This window comes from Geotrypetes seraphini, chromosome 4 (genome assembly GCF_902459505.1).
Source record: "Geotrypetes seraphini chromosome 4, aGeoSer1.1, whole genome shotgun sequence".
Classification (NCBI taxonomy): Eukaryota; Metazoa; Chordata; class Amphibia; order Gymnophiona; family Dermophiidae; genus Geotrypetes; species Geotrypetes seraphini.
Window position 1 is genome coordinate 292,414,760 of NC_047087.1, and position 27,773 is coordinate 292,442,532.

The following is a 27,773-nucleotide window of genomic DNA, read 5'->3' on the forward strand; positions in this document are numbered from 1 at the left end:
TGTGAAGACAAAAAAAAAAAAAAAGAGGACACATGGCCCTGGCCCCCAATCCTACCCTGGCCCCACCCCCAGTCTCCCACAATCTGAGCCATATTCACATACTAATAGATCACGATTGCAGTGGCATTTGCCATCTCTGGTCTCTGCTTTCCTAATCTTCATTCTCTTCCTTCAAGCATCTGACCTCTTTCTCTGCCCCTTCCATCCACTGTATGCCCTCTCCCCTCCTTTTATGTCTCTTCCATCCAGCCTGTTCTCCCCCTCTCTTTTTTACATGATTCATTCTAGCTTCACCCTTCATTTTTCTCTCTCCTTTCTCTGTCCCCCCTCCAACCAATGCTCTCCTTTCCTTCCCCATCCCATGGTCTGGCATCTGTCTCATTCCCTTCCATCTCTCTCTCTCCTTTCTTCCCTAACCCCCACCTCTCAAAATGGTTTGGCATCTTTCTCCTCTCCCCAGGTCTAGTATTTGAGTCTCCTTCCCTTCCATCTCTCCTTCCCACTCTACCCCATGGTCTGGCATCTCTGTCTCTTTCCCTTCTCCTTCATCTCCCCCCCCCCCCACCTACAATGCTCTGGCATTTCTCTCCTCTCCATCTCTCCTCCTTGTCTAGCATTTCTCTTTCCTCACCCTTCAACATTTGCACTTTGTTCCCATCACCCCTGTGCTTCGCTATCCCTTCTCTCAGCAGCTCCCTCTTTTTCATCTATACCAGATCCAGCATCTTTCTTTGTTTCTCTGTTGACCCCTTCCCAGCATCAATCTTTCTCCCCCCCTGTCATCTGAACTCTCCACTCTGATATCCCTATCAGCTCTGTTTCCTTCCTTCTTCCCCCTCCAAGCAGCATCTTACCCTGTTGGTCCAGTATTTCCCACTAGTCCTCCCCCCTCCCTTCCCCCCAGCAGTCTTCCACTCCTCAGAGACACGTTGCTGGCAGTGTCAGTCATTGAAACACCTGCTGCCAGCTCCTGAACTCTTCTGCCACATCCTGCCTGCATGGTAACAGGAAATTGCATCACAGCAAGTGGGACTCAGCAGAGAGAAGAGTTCAGGAGCTGGCCAGCAGTGGCCGTTTCAATCACTGATGCTTCAGGCAACAAATCCGAGGCTTGGAAGGCAAGACCTGGGGAGAAGGGAGGTAGGAAGTGCCAGGAGGAAAGAAAGAGAAGCATAAGCCAGACTTCGGTGGGGGAGGGGGGGAGGTTGGATTATGCTGAGCTCAAAGTAGGTGGGCTTGCGGGCTGCTTGTTTTTTGCTTTTTTTAAATCTGGACAAATATACACAAATTCCCCTAATTTTAAAAAACCACCTGGATAGTCATCTAAAAAGAGGACATGTTCAGGGAAACCCAGGCAAATGGTAACTCTAACAAAAGGCATTTAAAAAGTCCCTCATGAGAGACTCTGAAGGAAATTAAAGTCTCGCAAAATCATGTAGCAATCATTTTTTCACTATGGAGACTGCTTGGCAGGAGCATAAAGGGATCGCTCCTGCCCAGCCTCACCACTGGACCACCAGGGACCTAAGGTAGACCCTGCAGGGGGACCGGGAGGAGAGGGGCAGATTAGTTGCAGCTCTAGCTCCCCACACCTCTGGACTACCAGGGCAGAACTGGAGGCCCCTGGTAGGTGCAGGATGGGGTTAGCTCTAATATAAACTGAAACCCCTCATTTTTGGGCCTTTTTTAGGCCCCAAAATCTCGGTTTATATTCGAGCATATATGGCAGCAAAGTGGGGGAAAAAACCCTGGATTAGGAATTGGTTATCAGATAGAAAACAGAGGGTAGGGTTAAATGGTCATTTTTCTCAATGGAGGAAAGTAAACAGTGGAGTGGCACTGGGACCGGTGCTATTTAACTTATTTATAAATGATCTAGAAATTGGGACGAGTGAGGTGATTAAATTTGCAGATGACATTAAACTGTTCAAAGTTGTTAAAACGCATGCAGATTGTGAAAAATTGCAGGCAGACCTTTGGAAATTGGAAGACTGGGTGTCCAAATGGCAGATGAAATTTAATGTGGACAAATGCAAAGTGATGCACATTGGGAATAATAACCTGAATCACAGTTACCAGATGCTAGGGTCCACCTTGGGGGTTAGCGCCCAAGAAAAGGATCTGGGTGTCATCGTAGACAATTTTTAAAAAAGGGAATTTTAAAAAAAGGGATGATTAAAAAGACTAAAAATGTTATAATGCCCCTGTATCGCTCCATGGTGCGACCTCATTTGGAGTATTGCGTTCAATTCTGGTCTCCTTATCTCAGGAAAGATATAGTGGCGCTAGAAAGGGTTCAAAGAAGAGCAACCAAGATGATAAAGGGGATGGAACTCCTCTCGTATGAGGAAAGACTAAAAAGGTTAGGGCTTTTCAGCTTTGAAAAGAGAAGGCTGAGGAGAGTTATGATTGAAGTCTACAAAATGCTGAGAGGTAGAACAGGTACAAGTGGATTGATTTTTCACTCCGTCAGAGATTACAAAGACTAGGGGATACTTGAAATTACATGGAAATACTTTTTTGGCGCCAAATTATGAGTGCTGTTTATGGAATTCCCTCACATACATTGAAATCTTTTGCTGAATGTGCACATTTTAAACAATCGGAGAAAATACTTTTTTGCTGAGCGTGCAATCAACCAGTTGAACACGGCTGTAAGATGTAGTAACTGCCATTCATGAAGCTGGGTTTAAAAAATGGTTTGCACAAGTTCCGGGAGGCAAAGTCCATAAATAATGATTAATGTAGACTTAAGATTTTTTTTCCAGCTGTTTTGTAAATTGGTGGAATTCCTACTTTAGTACATTTTTAAATTGTTATGGTCATACTTTTCAATCTTAAAAAATGTAAAAGAGTGTGAAGACTTTTGCATAAAACATTTGGGAGCTGGTTCTAGTTCATCCATGATCCCGGCATTTTTTTTTTTTTCTTGATGTAAGTAAATTAACATTTACATGCTTTTCTTTTCCTTGCCACCCACAAAATCCTCTGGGAGCTAGAAATATTTATTGCCTTAAACAGTGGTTCTTAACCTTGTTGGAGGTACTGAACCCCACCAGTTTCATATGCGTGTTCACCGAACCCGTCTTTATTGGAAAAATAAAATATGATTTTTACAAATTCAAAACATACCGTGTTTCCCCGATGATAAAGCAGGGCCATCAAATAAGACAGCCCCCCTTTTTAGAAAAAAACGTAAAATAAGGCACCCCCCGCAAATAAGCCACCCACCGATACCTGCGCTTACCCGAATCGGGTGGTACGGTGGGTGACTCCGTGTGGTCCCTCCGTCTACCGTATTTGCCTCCATGGCTGCGTGCCGCGCCTCGTCATGAAGTGAAGAGGAGGAAGTGACAGGACTGCAGCGCGCACACGTGACTCCGCGCAAGGAAACACAGGCAGCTTCCCTCATCCCTCCCTCGGCAGCTTCCCTCATCCCTCCCTAACGGAGACTGCAGGAGTTTGTTCACGGCCAGAACATCCAAAAGTGAGACACGCCATATACAGGTAATAAAATTCTGTTTTTTTTTCAACAATAACTGTGTACTGTAGTCTTCTTCATGGGTAAATAAGGCATCCCCCCGAAAATAAGCCCTAGAGCATATTTTGGCCTTCCAAAAAAAATAAGACAGTGTCTTACCATCGGGGAAACAGGGTAGGTATACAGTGAGGGAAAAAATAATATCAATTTTGAAAACAAAAGAGTTCTCCTATATTTCGAATAATAATAACATAATAATGAAATTTACTGCAAATCAGTGTGACTTCTGCTGTTGATTGATAGATCAAGAAACCGAGTACACGATCAGTCTTGATCAAAATTACTGAATAACTGATAGATGATTGAACGTGACCGAAGCGCTATATGAGTCGGAGGTGTGTTTTGACCTCCGCCGAACCCGCGAGACTGACTCACCGAACCCCTGGGGTTCGGTCGAACCCCAGGTTAAGAACCACTGCCTTAGAGAAATGAAAACCATTTAAGCCAAAATAACTTTGTACCTTTCAAAAACAGAACTTACCTTTTCCTATTTAGGTGGAAAGAGATCTGGGAAGGGGAAGAAATAGATCCTTTCAACTATGGGATTCGACCAGCCCAGTCCTGATCCAATTGGCTTGTTTAATTTTCAGCTTCTAGTGCAGAGTTCAGCTTTATATAACTGGGATACAAAGTGCTCCCTTTCTATTATTTTTGTTTTATTGTATAGATATTTAAATTTTAAATAAAATTTTCAGCAATCGTTTATAGACATTTATATATACACACGTATATATATATATATATATATATATATAGTAAATGTACATAGTTTTTTTTAATGAGGTAGTTATGAATGACTGCAATGTTTTCTCTTTAAACAGAACTTTCATCTAATTTTTCCACCAGCTGTGTGCGTTTCCTCTTCTCCAGGAACTTGCTCAGCTCCTCCGTGAAGGAGTTGTACAGCGGAGAGGTGGACTCCTCGTTTTGACCAAGCAGCATGTAACTATTGCCATTCATTTTCCTTAACATGTTGGGCAAGGTGGCGATCCCATTGGTGAACTCGGACGGGAGAGGAGGCGGTGGGGGTGGAGGGGGTGGGGTATTTTTGGTGGGGGAAGCCGGAGTCGCCTCTCCAGGTATGATCTGCAGACAGCCGTCTGGGTGGCTGTTCAAGCCGCGATCCGACTTGTCTTTAAAGTTGCTCGAAACGGTCTGGAGCTCAACGTTTGTGGCCTGGGAGTTGCCCACCATGTACGTTCCCTTCCTCTTCTGCAGGCAGGAGACGTAGAGCAAGACAACCAGTAGGACAAAACACAGGCCGCCCAGAATGGTAATGATGGAAATATAAACAAACTCCATGTCGGAGGATGTCTGGCTCGCTGCAGTTGGCAGCTGTACTATCACCATGGTGGGTTCCAAATCCACTTTCTCCTTTGGCAGCTCCATGAGGACGCTGAGGGTGTACACTGCCAGCAAGGACTGCAAGCCATTCTCTTCAGCATAGCAGCTGTACTCTCCACTGTGCTCTGGAAGAGTGTCTGTGATCAGAAGCCCATCAATACCCACTCGAAAGCGCGATTCAACGTCTGGCAGGGATTCGGTACCATTTACCACCCATTGAGCTTTGGCTAGGTTAGAGCTCAGGTCGCATTGCAGGAGAACATCATCTCCCTTTAGAACAGTCCGGTTCTTCTGTACAGGAGCTGCAAAATAAAAAAAACAAAAAATACCCCAAGAAACATTAATTTAATGCTTGACAGCCCATATGTGCATGCACATACTGTGTTGTATAAACTCATTTATTGTATGTTACAAAGTAGTATCCCTGCATTTTTGTGATGCTGGAACAGGGGTGTAGACAGTCAGATATCCAATTTTGGGTGGGCCTGGGGCCAAAGTGAGTAGGCAGAAGAGCCCTGCCCCACCCCCACCCCATAGGCAATTCAGTTTCTCCCTCTCCCACCCACCTGTAGGCCATTTAGTTTCTCAAACCTACACCTACCTTTTAAATATCAGATCTTCATCCGCAGCGAGCAAGTGTTACATACAGCTCTCTCTGGCCCCTCAGCTTTCTCTCTGATGTACTCCTGCCTATGTGGAAACAGGAAGTGCATTAGAGGGAAGGCTGTGGGGCTGGTGTGAGAAGTGTGTATCAATCACTGTTGACAAAGACCTGCTATTTAAAAGCTACACGGGAGGGAGAGTTGTTGGGAATCCCTGCCAGCCACATCATATGAGTGGGCCTGAGTCCAAAGTGGGCACGCCACTGCTCTGCAGTAGATGAAATTAGCCATGGAAATAAAATTTAACATTAATGATATATCAACTTTGACAACTGAACACAATTATCACCAAACTAAATCCTACAAGTCTTACATCTACTAAAATCTAATTTATTTATTTATTTGGTTTTATAACTTGTCCTTTCAGAAGAGCTCAGAACGGTTTACAAATTATGCATACACAGGGAGTCTGGTTGAGACAAGACACAGTAGGGTTTATAAATACAAGCTCGGGTGGTACAGTAGTGGAATGAATACAGATAATATAGTAAATTAGGGGAGGTAAGACGTTGAGGAGTAGCCGGATCTAGTAAGAAGTAGGAGTAGGAGAGGCAACGAGGTTTGGGAAGAGAAAATCAGTAGCTATACAGATTTAATTTTCATATAAATTGTTACAAATATATTTACATAAGTATGAAAACAGGGTATTCTCCTATTTGGCACACCATTTTGAGTTTATGGTCATAGGATACTTCCGTGTTTAGTACACCACTTTGAATTTACGCTAGTTACAGAGTTAATGTGGAGGGAGGGAGAAGTTGAGAGGGGATTTCGTAGTTTTAGGCACTGTGGTTGCTGCAGATTCATAAAATAGAGAGTTGGTTAAGACCATATGGATTCACTGCTTCCATGTACGCCTCAAATATAGCAGAATTAGAACACTTGCAGTGTTAACTAAACAGATAGAACATAAGAATTGGTCCATCGTGCCCGTCAGTCTGCTCCTGCGGCGGCCCTTAGGTCAAAGACCAGTGCCCTAACTGAGTCTAGCCTTACCTGCGTACGCTCTGGTTCAGCAGGAACTTATCTAACCTTTTCTTGAATCCCTGGAGAGTGCTTTTCCCTATAACAGACTCCGGAAGAGCGTTCCAGATTTCTACCACTTTCTGGGTGAAGAAGGAAGAACTTCCTTACGTTTGTACGGAATCTATCCCCTTTTTAACTTTAGAGAGTGCCCTCTCATTCTCTCTACCTTAGAAAGGGTGAACAACCTGTCTTTATCTACTAAGTCTATTCCCTTCATTATCTTGAATGTTTCGATCATGTCCCCTCTCAGTCTCCTCTTTTCAAGGGAGAAGAGGCCCAGTTTCTCTAATCTCTCACTGACCCTTTGGAGTAGTACTATGTATGTCCTTCTTCATGTACGGTGACCAGTGCTGTCGAAGTATTCTAGGTGGGGGGTGTACCATGGCCCAGTACAGCGGCATGATAACCTTCTCCGATCTGTTTGTGATCCCCTTCTTGGAACAGCATCTAAACAAGGGATATGCAACTTGCGACCCACCATTGAATTTTATGTAGCCCCTGAGACCATGGGGATCTAGCTAAGTACTTGGGACTTGGGATGACCACTGTTGAAAACAGGATATTGGGCTTGATGGACCTTTGGTTTGTCCCAGTATGGCAGCTCTTATGTTCTTATGTGAGCCAAGTATAGGATAATCAAGCCATTGTGACATCGCTGATGAGATTGGCTCTTAGGCATTGGTGGAATAAGGTATTATGACATCACAATCTCAGCTTTGGAATGTTCCTATTCTTTTATTTTCTGCCTGGTACTTGGGACCTGGGTTGGTCACTGTTGAAAACAGGATATTGGGTTTAATGGACCTTCGGTCTGTCCCAGTATGGCAATTCTTATGTTCTTATGTTAAATATTCACAGAAAATATCATTAACCAGAGTTTTGGTGATTTTTAAATACTGTATTTTACTAATATTTTCAAAATTGCCACTCCAGTGGTTTGGCTTTATCATTAGTAGTTACATTTTTACTTATTTCATAAGTTCTTTGGAGATCTGTGAATTTCCGTTTCTGACATTACGCAATGATGTGGCCATCTAGAAGTAGACAATTCGTGCAGCCCTCTGTGTATAAAGGTTGCCCACCCCTGACCTAAAGGATTATAAAATACACTAATTCCATCTTGATTATTCTCGTTAGAACTGGTATGCTGCTTCTGTTGTTCTAGAGACCATTAACAAATAATTTAATGTTTGCTTTTCCAATTAAGTTGAAGGTCATCTGGAATATGCTCACAGGCAGAACAGCAGGTGCATGCTGGTGACATTTTCAGATTCAGCTGCATAAAATCTATTGCACTTGATTAATTTATATATCGTCACACAGCACAATGCCCTAGCAAAATACACCAGTATATTCTTAGTGAGGTTCCTTCCTATTTAGGTTCCAAAGAACAGGCCCCAATGTTTGACAGCAGTTCCGGTTTCCTTTGGGCCTGCGCTAAAGTTTCAAGTTTATTATTTCTTTGATATACCATCCATCAAAATTTATCTAGACGGATTACAGTCAATAAAACTATTTCAAAACAAAAATAAAAAAGCCCACCACGATAAATAAATGTGGAAGAGGGCGAGGTTACAGATACTGTATAAGACTAACATGTCAGTTGTAATTACCTGCATGATCCCGCCCCCTCCCCCATTTGCTGGAAGTGTTCCATGCATATAATCTGAATGCATTTAGCTTGATACGTGATGAAGTGTCAACATTATGAAATTTCTGCAGTGATGAGGCATCTTATGATGAAATGGCAGATTAAGGCACTAATCTGTGCTTAAATGTGAGCCTCTCAAAAATTTTATGTGCAAGAAATTTTAGCAAGGCTCAGATTTAGGTGCAAAACAGTAGGCATGGATGTGTGTTGGCACGTTGCCCATTTGCCGCAAGTTCCCCACCCGTATCATTTGAATACATTTAGCTGGTACATTTGCATGATGAGAGGCCCTCAGTGATGAAGTGACGCAGTGATTCTTGGCGATTAAGTGTCTGTGATGAAATGACCATACACCATGCATTTTGCCCTGCCCTACACTGATTGTTTGGCAGTAGGAGAAGAAAGCAGTGATGCCTCATACCACAACTTCTGTTGTCCTGCCTGGTTCTTTAAACCAGATGGTAGAATACTCATAACATCGCACGTAGCTCAAAGAGTTGGGACCAGGGCAGCAAAATAAGAATGTCATTGTTAAGAGCCATCGACTCGTGTTAGAATCCTAGTGACTTGATGAATTATAGATCTAAGAAAGAAATTGGTTTTGTGCTAGTCCGGTATGATCCTTCAGCGTCACCCCCCCATGTCCAGCAGAAGTAGGAGCTGGAGAGCTACAGGGTCTTTAGGCTGTGTATTGAACTGGAAAGTGACGCTGAAAAAGAACCAAATATTTTAAAAGAAGTCATAGTAGCAATTAAAGCTTTATCGAAAAACATGCACCTGGTATCGACATTATTCCAATTGAATTGAATGGCTCTCACTCAACTATCTCAACAGATTTGGAAGGAAAAAAACATGGCCAACCAATTGGAGAAGATCATTGTTCATACCTATATCAATTTTACCTATACCTATATATATTTTACTGGGAGATGCGCTACACAACACCGCTGTCGTCTGCTGCCTTTACAAGACCGTTTCATTTTCTGCAGGAGAGCCTTCGTGGATATTTAAAAAAAAAAACCCAAACCCAACAACCACCAAAAAACGCATTTACCTTCTGCAGCAACATCCAAGCACCCTTCATTGCCGTTCTGCATGTCCTGTGTCATCTGCAACCTAGAAGAAATAAAAACAGCCGCCTTGGTGTAAAGCCATGGTCAACACAAAAGGATATTGAAAAGGCAGGATGGTTCATGGGAGGGTCAATATGGTACACGGCTACTCTGCAAGTCCTACATCAAAAAATGGAAAGAGATAAAGCTGTACTCTATACAAGAAGGGGGAGCTATGATCCAAACATTCAAGTATCAAACTGTGCGCCAAGAGATTCCAGAATTTTACTTTAATTTTAAAAATTCCCTTCGTAAATACACAATATAATAGATGACATGTGCATCACATACGCAAGAGTCTGTCAATATTATGAGCGTCTGTGTGCGTAAGGATACCACCGCCCAGACAAGAATCATGTTTTGTTTTTACGTGCTTGGTCCTTGAAAACTAATAGTAAGTAATTTTATTTTTTATGCAGTAATTATCCTAATTTGAGCAACAAAGCAATCAAGGCGTTGTTACAGTTTGGATTGCCTTATCTTTGCGAACTTGGGCTTTCAGCTCTGACAGAAACTAAATTTTTTAAAAACCCCAAAAGAAAATGACTGTAGATGGTAGATGATGAAATGCGTGTTTGCTTGTTGACTATCGAGATGCATTTTGAGTTCATTTGCACTTAAGAACAAGCACATCCATCTCATTGATTAGCAATTCTATTCTATCTACTTTAGTTTCATCATTGTTACAATTACCCATATATACAGTAGCTTAAAGAACTTTAAATAAATAACTCTCAAATTTAATGTTTTGTTGGTTTTCAATTTTATACTTTCAATTATAATGTGCTGTGAAAAAACATTTGCTCAGTTTAGTGTACCAGAGCTAAAAAAGTTTGACAGACATTGCTCTAGTACAGTGGTTCTCAACCCTGTCCTGGGGGCCCCCAGGATATCAAGATATACCTAATGAATATGCATGAGAGAGATTTGCATACCTGTCACTTCCATTATATGCAAAATCTCTCTCATGCATATTCATTAGGGATATCTTGAAAACCCGACTGGCTGGGGGGTCTCTCAAGACAGGGTTGAGAACCACTGCTCTAGCAGGTCTCAAGAAATCAGAGGGAAACATCTATCAAAATAAAGATTAAAAGAGATGAGGGTCTCTTATGTAGCTGAAAGGAAGGAGCCTCAACAGGAACATGAGATATATATGACTGACCCAACTTCTTCCCTTCTTTCCTTTGTGAAACTAATAGGTGTGTGCAGGCAACAATGTTTCCCCATCTCATTTCTAGGTCTTGCCATTTGATTCGTTTAAAAAAAAAATATTCATTTTTGGGTTTTAAGTGCTGTAAATGCTGTGCACTGCTAACATGAGAAACATACCCCTCCCCCTGAAATTTGGGGGGGTTCATTTCATTTAAAAAAAAAAATATGAAACCGCAAAGAAAATGGAAAATTTCTTATATAGTTTGTCTGAAAATGGACTGGTAAATCTGGGCTGATCTCTGCTTTCTCGTTTAACACTGGAAAGTCTAATCTTATGCCATGGTTTTAAGGTTGATAATAAATTTTGATATTTAGGAGAAATGATACTGAATAATTTGGCACTACTATACCTGCTCTACTTTGTAACTGTCCTGGAATTGTCCAGATAACCTCTTGTGTAATCTGCCTTGAATCGCAAGGTAATGGCGGAATAAAAATCACTAATGTTATGTTATACCAGAAGAATTATAGTGAATTGTTAAGAGTAAATTAAGATTTAGGCAGATGGAAGAACACGGCTGTCTCTTGGTTTGGAAGAATTAAATGCCACTAAGCTGGTTCTGTTTGATGATTGGGGGGGGGGAACAAATTTTTCTATGTCTATCCAGTAGTGCTGCCCGATTAAGGAAAAAAAATTTCGAATCAATTCGGCCTATTGAATTGGTTTTTCGATCCGATTCAATTTTCCTGCCCAATTGGGTGTTTTTCTCAAACATCCTGGTGGGTTTATTTTATAGCCTCTTCACCCCTTTTATAGTCTCTCCTACCCACATTGGCACTGTGGTGTAAACAAAATAAACAAACAAAAAAGACTTTTCCTCTCTCTCTTAAATCTTAGCTCACGTTTGCGGTCTAACACCAGCTCTGGCAGGATACAAGTTTCAAATCTGACATATTGTAATCACAAAATGGAAAATATAATTAGTTTTTCTACCTTTTGTTGTCTGGTCATTATTCAAATTTTGTTGGTCTCAGGCTCTGGTTGTCTTCTGATAACTTGCTTGCCAGGGTCTCCTACTTTCTCCGTGCTAACCATCCATCTGCCATCTCTGTCCTCCCCTTCGGTTTCCCTTCCCTCCCCCGGAGGTCTGGCATCTTTCTTTTTTTTTTTTCGTCTCCATCCACAGATCCACCTTTTCTTAACTAACCTTTCATCCAGCATCTCTCCCTCTTGCCCCACCACCCCAGGGTCCACCATCTCTCCCTTTCTTTTCCCAACTACTCCCCTATCCAATATCTCTATCCCCCCTCCACACCATTCCTTGTGTCCTTTTCTCCCTTTCTGTTCCTTCCCTCCATAAATCCCATTGCCCATCATCTCTCTTCCTCTCCTCTATTTTTAGACCCATTATTTCTTCCCCCCCAAAGTCCAGCATATGCACGTCTCTTTGAACCCCCCCTTCCCTCTCTCCCTCTATGTACTTCTACACCAGTGCTCCCCCTCCCCTGAAGGTCTGTCCCCCCATCCCTGAACGCCTGCCCCCCCCTTGAAGGCCTGTCTCCCCCTTAAAGGCCTGTCTCCCCCTTAAAGGTCTGTCCCCCCTGAAGGCCTATGCCACCATCCCTGGCCTGTCCCCCCTTTGAAGGTCGGTCTCCCCCTTGAAGGCTTGTCCCCCCCTTAAAGGCCTGTCCCCCTCCTTGAAGGCCTGCTCCCCCTCCTTGAAGGCCTGCTCCCCCCAAGGCCTGTCCCATCCCCCACTCTGAAGGACTGCGCACCCCCCAACCCCGGGAAGGCCTCCGTGTTCCCCCTGGCCTCCCCGCACCGTTTACCTTCTAGTTGCAGCCTGCACAGAAGATCACGGTTATAGCGTCTTTGCAAACTGCTTTTAGCCATTTTCTCCGCCGCGATCCTGCCTCTGATGACAGAGGAGGGGCGGGACCGCAGCAGAGGAAACAGCTAAAAGCAGTTTGCAAAGACGCTATAACCGCAATCTTCTGTGCAGCTGCAACTAGAAGGTAAACCAGGGGAGGCCAGGGGGAAGCCGGACGCCAGGGTGGGAAACCGGATGCTGGGGGGAACCGGACGCCAGGGGGGGAGGGGGGGAAGCCAGACAGCAGCACAGCAGCACTTCCCGACTGACCCTCTAAAGCAGGTGCGGCAGCGGCCGGCCAGCAAGAGCAGCGCTGTCGCTCCTGCTTTAGGGGGCGAGGGTCCGAATCAGGAAGCCAAATTCTTTTTTAATCGATTCGAATCGATTCACCCGAAGTGAATCGGTGAACCGATTCGAATCGTGAATCGGGCAGCACTACTATCCAGATATCTTTTTCCAAACTGACAATTTTTATTTTTCAAGATTATCTTGGGGGTGGAGAGCGGTGCACAGGCCAATTATAAAACGCTAATCTTTCCTATAAGAATCTGATGGAATAAGCATCCCTAATGTTCAAATTTACTATTGCTGTACATGTTTGAATCTATCTTTCTGTAATAAAACCCTGTATGCATTCATCCAGTAGGTTAACTGGAGAAATATATTGTGCCTGCCTTTCTTTTCTGCCATCGTTTACGTTATTCTTGCTTGCCAATACACAGGCAGAAAAAAAGCATGTAGGGTTCATCCTAACAAGGCAGTCAGAGTTGTACCTTCGGATCCACACAGCTTACACTCCTCTATGCCTGTTTAAAATGTATTTATTAATTCATTCAATTTTCTATACTGAGCTCAGAATGGTTTACATTCATTTATTCAGGTACTCAAGCATTTTTCCCTGTCTGTCACAATCTATCTAATGTACCTGGGGCAATGGGGGAATTACGTGACTTGCCCAGGGTCACAAGGAGCAGCGTGGGTTTGAACCCACAACCTTAGGGTGCTGAGGCTGTCGCTTTAACCACCGCGCTAGAGAGCTGCACGGGAACGGGGACGACGGGAATCCCGCGGGACCCGTGGGCATCCCGCGTGTTCCCCCTTCGGGTCACGGGGATCCCGTGGGGACGCCCCCTAGGGTCGCGGGAATCCCATGGGGACGCCCCCTAGGGTCGCGGGGATCCCGTGGGGACGCCTCCGAGGGTCGCGGGGTTCCTGCGGGGCTGGATGTACTAAGTCGCGCGGCTTTTCTCCCTACCTGCTCTGCTTGCAGCACAGATCCGAACGGAAGTCTTCCCGACGTCAGCGCTGATGTCGGAGGGGAGGGAGAGCTTAAACAAAACCCTCCCTCCCTCCGACGTCAGTGTTGACATCAGGAAGTCTTCCGTTCGGCTCTGTGCTGTAGGCAGGGTAGGTAAGGAGGAGTAGCCTCGCGGCTCGAGTGGCTACCAAGGGAGGGGGGCGGTCCGCCCCGCCCCGGGTGCAGCACAGCCGGCCAGGTCCCCTTACTTTTGTAGCGCTTTCGCGACCGACCGACAACAGCCCTGGTCCGACAAACCTCCCTGCCCTTAACCGCGAATCTAAACTACCTTCTTACAGCAGCTGTAAGAAGGAAATTTAGATTCGCGGTTAAGGGCAGGGAGGTTTGTCAGACCGGGGCTGTTGTCGGTCGGTCGGTCGGGAAAGCGCCACAAAAGTAAGGGGGTCTGGCCGGCTGTGCTGCTCCCGGGGCGGGAGAGAAGGAGGGGGGAGAAGGAAGCTGAAAGCACTGGGGAAGACAAAGGGGTGGAGAAGGACGCTGAAAGGCCATGGGGAAGACGGGGGGGGGGAAGACGGGGAGGGGGGGAAGACACTGAAAGCATTTGTGGAAGACAGAAGGGGGAGAAGGACGCTGACAGGACATGGGGAAGACGGGGGGGAGAAGGACGCTGAAAACACATGGGGAAGACAAAGGGGTGGAGAAGGACGTTGAAAGGACATGGGGAAGACAGAGGGGGAGAAGGACACTGAAAGGACATGGGGAAGACAGAGGGGGGAGAAGGACACTGAAAGGACATGGGGAAGACAAAGGGGGGAGAAGGACGCTGAAAGGAAATGGGGAAGAGAGAGTGAAGACAAGACGCTGGCAGGGAAGAAGACAGAGATGCCAGACTATGGGGGGAGCGGAGGGAAGAAGATGGGTGCCAGACCAATTTGGAAGGGGGGAGAAAGGGAGAGGCACAGTAACAGAGCAAATGGAAGACGCAGAAGGAAGAGAGACAGTGGATGGAAGGAACTGAATGAGAACATGAGGAAAGCAGAAACCAGGCAACAAAGGTAGGAAAAGAATTCTATTTATTTTTTTTTTTTTTTGCTTCAGGATAAAGTAGTATATTAGTTGTGTTGATAAAAATTTATAAACAAAAGAGGCTCTGGTAGAAACCCGTTTACAAAGTATGTATTCTTCCCAATTAATATTTCCAAATTAATAAATTATTTTTGCTTATTTGTAAATGGGTTTCTACCAGAGCCTTTAATTCAGTAGCATAATTAAATGAAATAACTATTTCAGAAGTTTATAGGGACGGGCGGGGACGGAGGGGATTCCTCACGGGGACGGGCGGGGACGGAGGGTATTCCTCGTGGGGACGGAGGGATTCCTCACCGGGACGGGTGGCACTGACTTTAAACGCATGGGAGACTTCGTCCATCAGGCGCTACAAAACCAAGCTGAAACCAATAATGTAGAGGCTATGTGGTCAATCCTGAAAGGCACCTTGCATGAGGCAACAAACCGCTATACAAAAACAGTAAGCAAACGACGGAGGAAGAACAAGCCCCAGTGGTTCTCTGCAGAGATCTCGGATCTTGTCAAGGAAAAGAAAAAAAGCTTTTATTTCCTACAAGCATACTGGAAACAGGGTGTCAAAAGAAGACTATCTGACCAGGTCTAAAGCAGTTAAAGCGGCAGTCAGAGAGGCCAAGACTCAAACAGAAGAAAAACTAGCGAAAAACATTAAAAAAGGGGATAAATCCTTCTTCAGATACATTAGCGACAGGAAACGAAACACAGATGGGATAGTACGTCTCAGGAAAACAGACGGGACCTATGCAGAAACGGATTCTGATAAAGCCAAACTACTAAATGAATATTTTTGCTCAGTCTTTACTTGTGAGGCGCCGGGGACCGGTCCACAACTGCAGGCAAGGCAAACCTCGGAAGACCCGTTTCAAAATTTCAAGTTTACACCCAGCAGCGTCCATGGCGAACTATCAAAACTCAAGGTGAACAAAGCCATGGGACCGTACAATCTACACCCCAGGATTCTTAGGGAGTTGTGTGATGTCCTGGCGGAACCGCTATCCGTGCTGTTCAATCTTTCCCTAAGTACCGGAAAAGTCCCCATGGACTGGAAAACAGCTAACGTCATTCCATTGCACAAAAAAGGTTGCAGAACGGACGCTGCGAATTACAGACCGGTCAGTCTCACCTCAATAGTGAGCAAACTCATGGAAAGACTTATTAAACACGAATTAGATATGATCCTGACTGAGGAGAATCTACAGGATCCCCAGCAGCATGGATTCACAAAGGGAAGGTTCTGTCAATCCAATTTGATCAGCTTCTTTGACTGGGTTACAAGGAAACTGGATATGGGGAAGTCTCTAGACGTCGTGTACTTGGATTTCAGCAAAGCTTTTGATAGCGTCCCGCACCGCAGATTGTTGAGCAAGATGACTTCGATGGGATTGGGAGTGATATTGACGACATGGGTCAATGACTGGTTAAGCGATAGAATCCAGAGGGTAGTGGTTAACGGTACCCCCTCCAATACATCGGAGGTGACCAGTGGAGTGCCACAGGGATCGGTCTTGGGACCGATCCTTTTCAACATATACATAAGAGACCTGACTCAAGGACTGCAAGGTAAAATAACACTATTTGCCGACGCCGCCAAATTATGCAACATAGTAGATAACAGCACCTTGCCCGACAGTATGGAACAGGACCTGCTCTTATTGGAACATTGGTCCTCGACTTGGCAGCTAGGCTTTAATGCCAAAAAATGTAAGGTCATGCACCTTGGCAGCAAAAACCCGTGCAGAACTTACACTCTGAATGGTGAGACCTTAGCTAGGACTAGGGCAGAACATGATTTGGGAGTAATCATTAGTGAAAACATGAAAACTGCCAAGCAGGTGGAGAAAGCTGCATCCAAGGCTAGACAAATGGTGGGATGCATCCGTAGAGGTTTCGTCAGCAGGAGGCCCGAAGTCATAATGCCCCTGTACAGATCCATGGTGAGACCTCATCTTGAATATTGTGTTCAATTCTGGAGACCTCATTATCAAAAAGATGTGCGGAGAATCACCAGGATGGTCTCGGGACTCAAGAACCTCCCATATGAGGAAAGACTGAATAAACTGCAACTATACTCGCTCGAGGAATGTAGAGAGAGGGGGGACATGATTGAGACTTTTAAATATATCACGGGCCGCATCGAGGTGGAAGACGATATCTTCTTTCTTAAAGGACCTTCAACCACAAGAGGTCATCCGCTGAAAATCAAAGGTGGGCAATTTCATGGCGACGCCAGGAAGTATTTCTTCACCGAAAGGGTAGTCGATCATTGGAATGAACTTCCATTGCAGGTGATTAACGCCAGCAGCGTGCTCGATTTCAAAAAGAAATGGGATATGTATGTGGGATCTCTAGCCGGATGAAGTCTGGGGGTGGGTTATTAGCGTGGGCAGACTTGATGGGCTACAGCCCTTTTCTGCCGTCATATTCTATTTTTCTATATCTTAGGGAATGCTACATATTTAAAAGTTCATGCTCGGTGAGAGTTATCTTTCTGGTTTATCTCTTGAAGCATTCTACATGGACACACCTGATAAGCACACATCAGAGCATTCCAGTAGCACAGATAAGACGCTAATGCTTTTCTCCAATACAGCTCATTATACAGCCGAGGGGCCAAAGTACAGATATTAGATGGGGGACAAGATGGGCGGTTATAAACCACTCTACTTTCCTTTCTCCTCCCTTCTGTCCAGCCCCCCCCCTCCTTCATCTCTGCAGAGCTATTCCTCCCCCAAGTGGCCATTTTGCTTAAAGCCACTCAACTTCAAGGCTGCAACCAACGCAAGAAATGCACATGAGCGTCACTGCCCCATTCGCCTTCTCAGCAGTGATACCCATCAACACCTTGCAAACAGACAAGCCCTATTATTAATAAAAACAACAATTTGGATATAATCTTTTACTAATCTAGCTCAAGGCTGCCCAAGTCCGGTCCTCGAGATCTACTGACAGGCCAGGTTTTCAGAATACCCACAATGAATACTCATGAGAGAGATTTGCCTGCACTGCCTTCTTGGTATGCAAATCTCTCTCATGCATGTTCATTGTGGATATCCTGAAAACCTGGCCCTGCCAGTAGATCTCAAGGACCGGACTTGGGCAGCCCTGAGCTAGCTCCTAGGTACTTCATAATTAATCCTTTAATTCTATTCATGCAGATGCTACAGGGTGGTGGGAGGATACTATAATACTGGCACTGGATACTGTGAAAGTTTCCAAATGGGATACTGCAAAAAGGAGCATTGTTATTACTATTATACAATTACAGATTTGTGAACTAAGGAGCCCTTGAGGTAGTCTAGCAAGATTTGTCTTCTAACAGTCAAATCTAAATTGGGATTTCTCCCCGAGCCAATAAAGCACATCCTTTATTTATTTATTCAGTTTTCCATACTGTTCTCCCAAGGGAGCTCAGAATGACTTTATTCAGGGACTCAAGCCTTTTTCCCCCACCTGTCGTGGTGGGCTCACAATCTTTCTAATGTACCTGGGGCAATGTGGGGATTAAGCGACTGACCAGGGTCACAAGGAACAGCACAGGTTTGAACCCAGAACCTCAGGCTTCTGAGGTTGTAGCTTTAACCACTGCATCACACTCTCCCCCTTACCCTCCTCCTCCTCCTCTGCCGCCAAGGCAAGTAGAAGCCATCCAAGTTAGCCCCTATGGCACAACCCCTCACCCATTCTTCCCAAACCAAGGCATTTGTACTAGGGAAGCTTTTCACCCACCTAAATCAGGGAGCTTCCACCACAAATCTCTCTCCAGATCTAAACAGTAGCTGCAATCAAACAGAACTGATGGCAGGGAAAGGATCAAGGGACATGGCTTGGTAACAGGTGACTGGTTGGACCAGCACCATCATCACCACTGTTACCAAATTTGTCAACAGTCACATACTGGATATTTTCAACATGGTTCTTCCACCGTGAATTGGCAAGACATGACCAGGCTAGGCTTACCCTGGAATCTTTGGTGCTGCCACTAGAGGTTGTGACAGCCATTTTAGAAACATGATGGCAGATAAAGGCCAAATGGCCCATCGAGTCTGCCCATCCGCAGTAACCATTATCTCCTCCTCTCCCTATTGGCTAAGGCTCTTAACATTTGCATCTCCTCTCCCTATTGGCTAAGGCTCTTTACACCTACATTGTGACATCATAGAACGTTAGTAACATAGAAATATGATGGCAGATAAAGGCCAAATGGCCCATCCGCAGTAACCATTATCTCTTTCTCTCTCCAAGAGATCCCATGTGCCAATCCCAGGCCCTTTTGAATTCAGACACAGTCTCTGTCTCCACCACCTCTTCTGGGAGACTGTTCCATGCATCTACCACCCTTTCTGTAAAAAAAAAGTATTTCCTTAGATTACTCTGAACCATGATAGGCAGGAGCAAATAGGGATGGCTCCTACCCTGATGACCCCCTAGACTACCATGGATTTGAAAGGAAGGCAGGGGGGAGGGAGGGTAAAGCTACTAATGGATGGGAGATACAGGATAACATCTGTTGGGGAGAGGGGCCCAAAGGACTTCAGGCTGTTTATCAGAAGTTATCCAGATAGCGGCCAACATTCAACGCTGGTGCCCAGACAGGTAACTGAGCAAAAGTAGGACCGCTTTTTATGTGGTCCTATTTGCCTAGTTAGCTATGCAGGCACTGGCACCTATGTGCCCTCTAAGCAGAGCATGCCAACAATTGCTCATACATTTTACACCAGGGGTATCAAAGTCCCTCCTCAAGGGCCGCAATCCAGTCGGGTTTTCAGGATTTCCCCAATGAATATGCATGAGTTCTATTTGCATGCGCTGCTTTCATTGTATGCCAATAGATCTCATGCATATTCATTGGGGAAATCCTGAAAACCCGACTGGATTGCGGCCCTCGAGGAGGGACTTTCACACCCCTGTTTTACACTGTTGTTACAAGGTCGCTCATAAAAACACTGACCCGACATTCAAACAAACTATATATATATTAAAAAAAAAAGAATTACCATGTGCGATGGTTTTTTGCGTTATATACAGAAATGAATTGCTAACACTGAGATCAAAAATTGTTAGTTTTTAGAACTTGTCACTCACACACACAAAAAAATGTGCACACATCCAGCCATTACTTAGAGGGAGCATAGACTGGCACAGGCACTGAAATAATCGCCAAACCCGCATAACTCTCAGCAACTCTGACGCCACCCTTCAACCTCCCTTCTCCTGCCCAGATTTGACATGGCATCTAACTCACTGTCAACTATTCTACAGCCTTGGTTTTTTTTCTGAGTTTCAAGTTTATTTGTCTTGATATATCGCTTTTATAGTCAAAGCGGTTTCCAATTAATACAAAATATTATAAAATTTAAAATATCTCTTATAGGGCCATTATTTTTACGCTCCACGAACCCAGATATCTCAATTCCATCAAAGTTCTTTAAAATATTTGACACTATGATAGCTCTGACTATCCATCACGTTGGGGTCCTTTTATCAAGGCGCGGTAGGGGTTTAACGCACGGAATACCACGCGTTAAACCACCTGCCGCGCTAGTCACTAACGCCTCCATTGACCAAGCGTTAGTTTTTTTGCTTGCCGCGGTGGTTAGCGCGTGATGAATTGTCCGACGCACTAACCCCGCTAGCTCAGCTTGATAAAAGGACCCCATTGCTTGCAATTGGAAAGACAATTCTAATCTCAGTTTTCATGAATGGTGGAATCATTTGTGTATAATGAGAAAATTTGAAGAAATAATTGCTTTCAAACATAACATTATTGCTAACTTTAATAAGAAATGGGCCCCACTAGACGATTTCTGTAGAAACACTTTGTAATCTCACTTGACTTCTCTATATCTGAAAAGATTATCCAAAGCACTTGTGCATTTTTTTAAAATTTATGTTTAATTTGTCTAATTTGATGTTTTCAATATAATAGTGTATTATTGTATGTAATTAATTTATGTTGCTAGTGTTATTTGTATTTGATGTAACGTTCTCTTTGGGATGCCACCTATTGGAGGTTGGCTCTTTATGATTGATTCTGGCTAGCGCCAATTTGATTCTGTAGACAGAGGGGGGGGGAGTATGTGTGGGTTTTGTGTGTATGTGGGGTTGCTTGGGGTATGGCTGTTGGTTTGGATGAGTTGTCTGGATGGATGGGATTTTGGGGGATGTTGTCTTTTCTTTCTGTTGAAAAATTACTGTGAGGTACTGACCAGCTTCGCCTGTTTCTACTGTTCTTGATGGGGATTTCTGCTATCGCTGTTTTTTGGGCTTGTACTCACAGGGGTATTGTGGGGTATGTACCTCCTCCCTTTGGGTTGAGGGTTTCCCGTTTGTTTTCCTGTTTCTTGGCCCTGTATGCTTTCTGTTCCCTATTGCATTGTTGTGGTTGCTGAGTATTTTCTGCTCAATAAAAATTATTTCAAACAAACAAACAAAAAAAAAAATATTTGAGAAAAAAAAAGTTTAAAATATAAAATAAAGGGAACAAATTCACAGTTACAATACAGATGCAACATGATACACATGGGCAAATGGGGAGGATAAAATAAAAGAAAGTGGAGGTGAAAACAAAAGGCAAAAAGGGAATCTTTAATGACCAGAAATCAGTCTATGATCCTCTTTCATCTGACCTTGGTCTCTAACACAGAATCATCTCTCCTCACAAAATGGAGAGATCAGTATCTAACTTTTTTAGGGTCATCTGCTTGGAGGTCTTTATTTAGTTCTCCTTGTACACTTGCTGCGAGTCTTTGCTCCCCACCAATCAACAGTCTTTTGGTCCTGGAGCAGACAGGTGACCCCCCCTCCCTCCTACCCCCTTCCAGACCTAACAGGGTCCTTCTTTCATCCAGAGTTAACAATATTCACAGTTCACTTTATGCAAATGAGGTACAAATCTCTCTTCCAGTTTGCTGTTCACTGGCTGGGAATTCTTGGCTTGCTCCCAGTGTTCAGGAAGTCCTAAAGGGTTATAGTTCCCCTTGCCACCTTGATAGACTACAAACACCCGTTGCAAGGTCCCGGTCTAGTTGCCCTGACTGTACAAGCACACTATGAAACTAACCTTAAACCCAGGTTGTCCATTTATAAGCCTAGTCCTGTTAGATCTCCCCTGGGGCTCTCCACCCAAACTTTCCCATGATGAGACATACAGTCCTATCACTTATCACCTTGAATATCAAGCCCTTAATTTCAAAGAACAAAAATACTTCAATGAATTCCATAATTTAAAAATTATTCGAACCCCTCTGTGATGAGATTTTCTTCCTCACCTCCCAATGGTTTAACAGTGACTCCATAATTTCTGGCAGATTAGAGCTCAGGTCTAAGCACACAGTCTCACTAACTTGAGCCTGGATGATGCATCACAGAAAAAAATTCAGTTCACTCAGATAAACATGGTATCACAATATTATTACTCTGTCCCCAGCAAATCTGTCGAGAATTAGTCAAAATATGTCAAATAGCACATGAGTATAATACTCTTAATTCAGTACAATGCCCTTATCCAAACCACTTTGAAGGCATAATACTTGGTCATTTTTTCTCCCTCAGAAGGATAGAAAATGAGTTAAACACATCAGGCTTTTAAAGCATGCAAAGGTCTGCATGATGTGATGGGTTGGTGCTAGAGCTACCCAATACCATGAACCTGTCCTGGGCTGAGGGGTTAAAGCTACAGTCTCAACACCCTGAGGTTGTGGGTTCAAACCCCGCATTGCTCCTTGTGACCCTGGGCAAGTCACTTAATCCTCCACTGCCCCAGGTACATTAAATAGACTGTGAGCCTGCAGGGACATATAAGGAAAATGCTCGAGTACCTGATTTGTAACCTGTTCTGAGCTCCCTAAAAAAAAAAAAAATCTAATAAATAAATAAATGATACGTCTCGGCAAAACAGAAAACCAAAAGGAATGACCGAAACAACTTTCTCAACAGACCAAGAAATTCCCTGAGGCACCAATTTAAGGGATATTCAAAAAACATAAAAGGACCTGAAAAGCTGCAATCTGAGAAGAAGAGAATGCCATCTCCAAAGTGGTTACCTATCCTCCTGTGTTGCCTCTCTGCAGGTTTCTCCATCCCAACCACAGTAAGGATCTCTGGCTAGAATGCAATCGTAGCAGGAGACATATCTGTTGCAAGTAGACAACGGAAGCTGCAGGACCTCACTTTGAGCGCCAACATATATACTTTTCTAGAAAAAGAGAAAATTAAAAAAAAAAAACCAGAAATTTAAAGCAAGATATATTAGGTAAGCATTCCCTACCTATCATCACACCAGTTGCGAATGCTAATCTTTGTACTACTCAACACAAATGAAAATTGGGCTGTGTATTTAGATCAGGGTACATTAACCTACTACGGTAGCAGCCCCGTAGCAGACAGACGAGGAGTGCTGAAAAGCACATTTACATGAGATGCCCCTCCGTCAATGAGGCTGGCAAGGGTTACCATTTTCATTCAGGGCAGCATGAGGATGGCAAAGACAGCTGAGGGACATAAGAATGGATCTCATTTTCTTGGATTTTGCAAAAGCTATCAACACTGCCGTGCGCAGAAGACTCAATCTGTTCAGCTACAGGACAAGTGCCAAGGTGGTTGACAGGGATGGAAGACTAGTTAATTCCGATTCGATTCAGCCTATTGAATCGATTTTCCTGCCCAATTGGGTGTTTTTTTCAAACATCCTGGTGGGTTTATTTTATAGCCTCTTCACCCCCTTTGCCCTCTCCTACCCACACTGGCGCTGTGGTGTACACAAAATAAACCAACAAAAAAGACTTTTTTTCTCTCTTTTAGGTCCTAGTTCACGCTTGCTGTCTAACACCAGCTCTGGCAGGATACATGTTTCAAATCTGGCATATTGTAATCACAAAACAGAAAATAAAATTACTTTTGCTACCTTTTGTTGTCTGGTCATTATTCAAATCATGTTGTCTTCTGATAACTCACTTGCCAGGGTCTCCTGCCCATTTGTTGTTTCCTTCTTTCTCTGTGCTAACCATCCATCTTCCATCTCTGTCCTCCCCTTCCGTTTCCCTTCCCTCCCCTGGAGGTCTGGTATCTTTCCTTTCTTTTGTCTCCATCCCCACAGCTGCAGTGATGGACCCCACCATTCCCAGATCCACCATCTCTCCTTTTCTTAACCACCCTTTCACCCAGCATCTCTCTCTCCTTCCCCACCACCCCAGGGTTCAACATCTCTCCCATTCTCTTCCCAACTACCCTCCTATCCAGTATATCCTCTCTCCACTCTACACCATCCCTTGTGTCCAACTTCTCTCCCTTTCTGTTCCTTCCTTCTCTAAATCCCATTGTCCTCCATCTCTCTCCCTCTCCTCTGTTTTTAGACACATTATTTCTTTCCACCCCGTTCTGGCATATGCACATCTCGTTGAACCCTCCTTCCCTCCCTCTCTCCATGTACTTCCACAACAGGCCCCCCCTCCCGAAGGCCTGTCCCCCCTGAAGGCCTGCATGTTCCCCCCTGGCCTCCTGGTCTTACCTGATGCTGTTAAAAAATGATCTTCCTGGGTGTCACATACCCTAGATATATCACTGCTTATACCAAGACGTAAAAGGAGACCAGACGAGCATATTCCTCTAGATCTGAAGACTCACCAAGATTGATCGCCTATATGCAGGAATATCTCACTGCACCACAAGTTCTCTTTTTGCTCCAATTATGATTCAAATATGGAACAAAAATGGAGCGCGTTCGTGCGTCTGCACCTGGGCTTCCTGCTCAATGCTAATTGGGGCAGACTAGCAGCAGTGGCTCTTCCTGCAGTGTGGCTAATGGTTGAAGGGAGAAGAGAGGTAGGGCTAGCGAACTCCTCCTCTTCATTACAAGGGCTCTGAAAAGTCGAAGATATCAGCAGAGCTGAAGATAGATGAGGGAAGAAGGCAGCGTATAATATACAGTCTTTAAACGCATGCCGGTGGCTGGTCAGGGCTGCACTCCCTTCCCACAACCGCCCTCTCTAACCCCCCTCCCTTAGCCGAAAAATGCTAGCACCTCTGACAGGTACAGGCTCGGGCTCATTGGGGGAGGGTGTCACTAGCGCACATAGAAAGGAGAGGCTTGTGCTCACTTGGCTGCTATAATTAAGTAAAGGGAGGCCAGGGGGGAAGCCAGAGGACACTGCTTTAGCACTTTGACTGACCCTCCCCCCTCCCCCCCTAAAGCAAGAGCGGCAGCAGCTGGCCAGCAAGAGGCAGCGCTGCCGCTCCTGCTTGAGGGGGGAGGGTCAGTCACCGAATCAGCCAGGCCAATTTAAAAAAACAAAAACAAATCAATTCGAATCGATTCACCTGAAGTGAATCAGTGAATCGATTCGAATTGGAAATCGGGCAGCACTAGTATACAGAGTAGCGGTAACTGGAGTTCACTGACAATGGAGGGGGCATCAGTGCTATACCTCAGGGTTTGTCCTGGGATTGGGCTCTGTTCAGTATTTTCATAAGCAACATTGCAGAGGGGGCAAGAAAGTCATCTGCAAACATTCAAATTTTTAACAAATGCACCAATAAAGACATCCTCAAAGAAGTAAACAAGCCAAACAGAAAGAGCAACACAAACCAAATAAGAAAAATGTAGTGTAGTGAGCCCTGATGGGATAAATAGCAGCAGGAGAGCTTCAAGCCGGAGGAAGCAAGATTTATTAAAGTACCCAACATGACCTGTATTTTGGCTGATCGCCTGAGTCAATTGCTTCTTAAAGTAACTCAGTTTGAAGTCATCCTAATATAAGAATACAAAACGTAATCTCCTGTTCACTCTTCTCCTTTCAGGATAGCTAAACAGTACTCCAAAATGTGGTCCCACTATTGACTAATAGAAGAGCACTGTCACCTTTTTCTGCTGGTTACACCTCTCTCAAAGCAGGCAAGAATCTTTCTAGTCTTGACCACCTTGTTACATTGTTTCTCCATCATGAGACCCTCAGACAGTACCACCTCAAATCCCTTCTTACTACTAAACATTTTTATAGTGCTACTAGATAGTAGGAATGAATAAAACAGACATGGATACTGAACAAGTGAGTATGAGTTAGGATTTAAAAGCAGCTTTGAAGAAATTGACTTTTAGCACAGATTTGACTACAACTACAGACAGAGCCTTATGTACTGACTCAGGAAGCTTATTCCAAGCATATAGTGTCGCAAGCTAAAAGGAACAGCAGTGGAGTAGAAGGGTATAGACAAACCCAGGGTGGATAAAAAGCAATGATTTCCTTTTATTTTAATTGGATTTATTTTAATAAAATGATTTTTTTAGGAAATCTGCTGGATTAAGTGTATGACAGAAATGGAGCAATGTGCAACAGGTCTAGAGGGTAAAATTATTAACCTAAGTCTCAATGGTTAGAGTAGTGTCCACAATGATCCTGTTGTATGTGCTTGTATAACAGAAGAAGGGAATGTCTTTCTCGCAGAAAAAATTGATATCTCAGGAAAAGCACCTAAAGCAGAATGTTTACAGGAAGTAACAGCAAAAGCTATAATAAAATGTGAACAAAAATTAAAATGTCTAGTACATAGTTTAGTCACAGGCAAATGTATCCATGAGAAGAAATTTAGAAGAACATGAAGAGAATATCAAGCTAATAACATATGACTGCAGTGCTCATTTGCTGCACCTCCTAGCCAAAGACTTCAATGTCTCAGAAATAAAGACTAATGTTATTGAAATTACTAAATACTTCCATAAAAATCATTTTGCAGCAGCTCTGAAAAGGACAGGTGGAACTAAGCTAACACTTCTAAAATATGTTAGATAGAACTCTGTAGTGGACTGTTTTGAGCAGTATATCAAGAACTGGCCTATTTTGATGACAGTTTGTGGACAAAATCAAGAGAAAATAGATGGCACTATTACGGCCAAAATCCTCAACATTGGGCTTATGAGAAATGCTGAAGATATGCTGAGAACCATGAAATCCATTAGAGGCAGTCATTCCAGCTTTTATATCTTTTAGGTCTTTAGAATGTTCCAGGAATCTCATTTCAATTTGTTGAAGATTGGGACTTATGGCCTTCACAAAACCAGCCATAAGGTCCCTTATGGAATCCAGGGTTACTATCGCTGGTTTTTCAGGCATTATCACTGGTTTAATAGCAAAAACACTCTCACCAGTCTTCAAGCCTTCCTGTTGCTCTCCAGCTTGGCTCAGGCCATCCATCGAGGTTAGAATAGGCTCAGGTTCTCCAGCTGGAATCCCCTGTACTGGAATTCCAGTCTCCAAACTCCCCTCTGAAGTTTCTCTCGCCTCTGGGGAAGAGAAAACACCATTCTCCGGGGTTTCTTCGCCCCTTGGAGAGCTGGTACTCTGAGGCTGCGGGGGCGGAGCCCTGAGGTCGGGGCTCAGCGTTGTTTCAAGCCCAAGCGGAACTGCAGTGGCCTTGCCGATTCACTGCGTCCTCAGTGGGCTATCTCCCAACTCCTGGGATGCCAGCTGCAACTGCTGTAGAATTTCATCTATGTTGCCATCAATGGAGACTGCGGGGCGCTGCGAAGCGGCAGTCGTGCTCCGGCCTCTCCGCTTCAGCATCAGGTAGGAAATCTCTCTTCTTAGAATGAACTCTAGGACGGAGCTCTCAAAGCATGTCCAGTCACTCCGCTATTTTGGATCCCCTTCTCGAATCTTGTTTTTGGCACACTACTGAATTTTATACGGTTCTCAAATCACAAAAAGTATACACAGAAAACATTATTAACCAGTTTTGGTGATTTTAAATACTGTATTTTGAAAATATTTTTAGAATAGCTATTCTTGTTTCCATTGGTTATACTTAAAAGTTTACTTATTGTATCACAAGTTGTCTACGGAGCTCAATGCATTTCCAGTTCCAATATTATGTAATGTTGCAGCCTGCTAGGGGTAGTATAGATTTTCAGGTGACCCTCTGTATATATAGGCTGCCCTCCCCTGATGCAAATCTCTCATGCATATTCATTGTGATTATTCCAAACACCTGACTGGCTAGGTGTGCGCCGAGGATTGGGCTGAGAAACACTACTTTAGAGCAACTCGGTCCTGGAGTACCCCGTTGCTGGTCAAGTT

General features: G+C 44.2%; 1 protein-coding gene across 1 annotated transcript in view; it reads right to left on the minus strand.

Moving 5' to 3' along the window:
- The window catches only part of SEMA4G (semaphorin 4G), a 330,270-nt gene that overhangs the window by 12,158 nt on the left and 290,339 nt on the right, over positions 1-27,773 (minus strand). The window contains exons 13-15 of the mRNA XM_033943303.1: positions 22,749-22,900; positions 9,279-9,340; positions 4,023-5,187 (exon numbers count right to left, since the gene is read on the minus strand). Of these exons, the coding sequence (XP_033799194.1) occupies positions 4,355-5,187; positions 9,279-9,340; positions 22,749-22,900 (1,047 nt within the window). The 3' untranslated portion in view covers positions 4,023-4,354. The remainder of the gene's footprint in view (positions 1-4,022; positions 5,188-9,278; positions 9,341-22,748; positions 22,901-27,773) is intronic.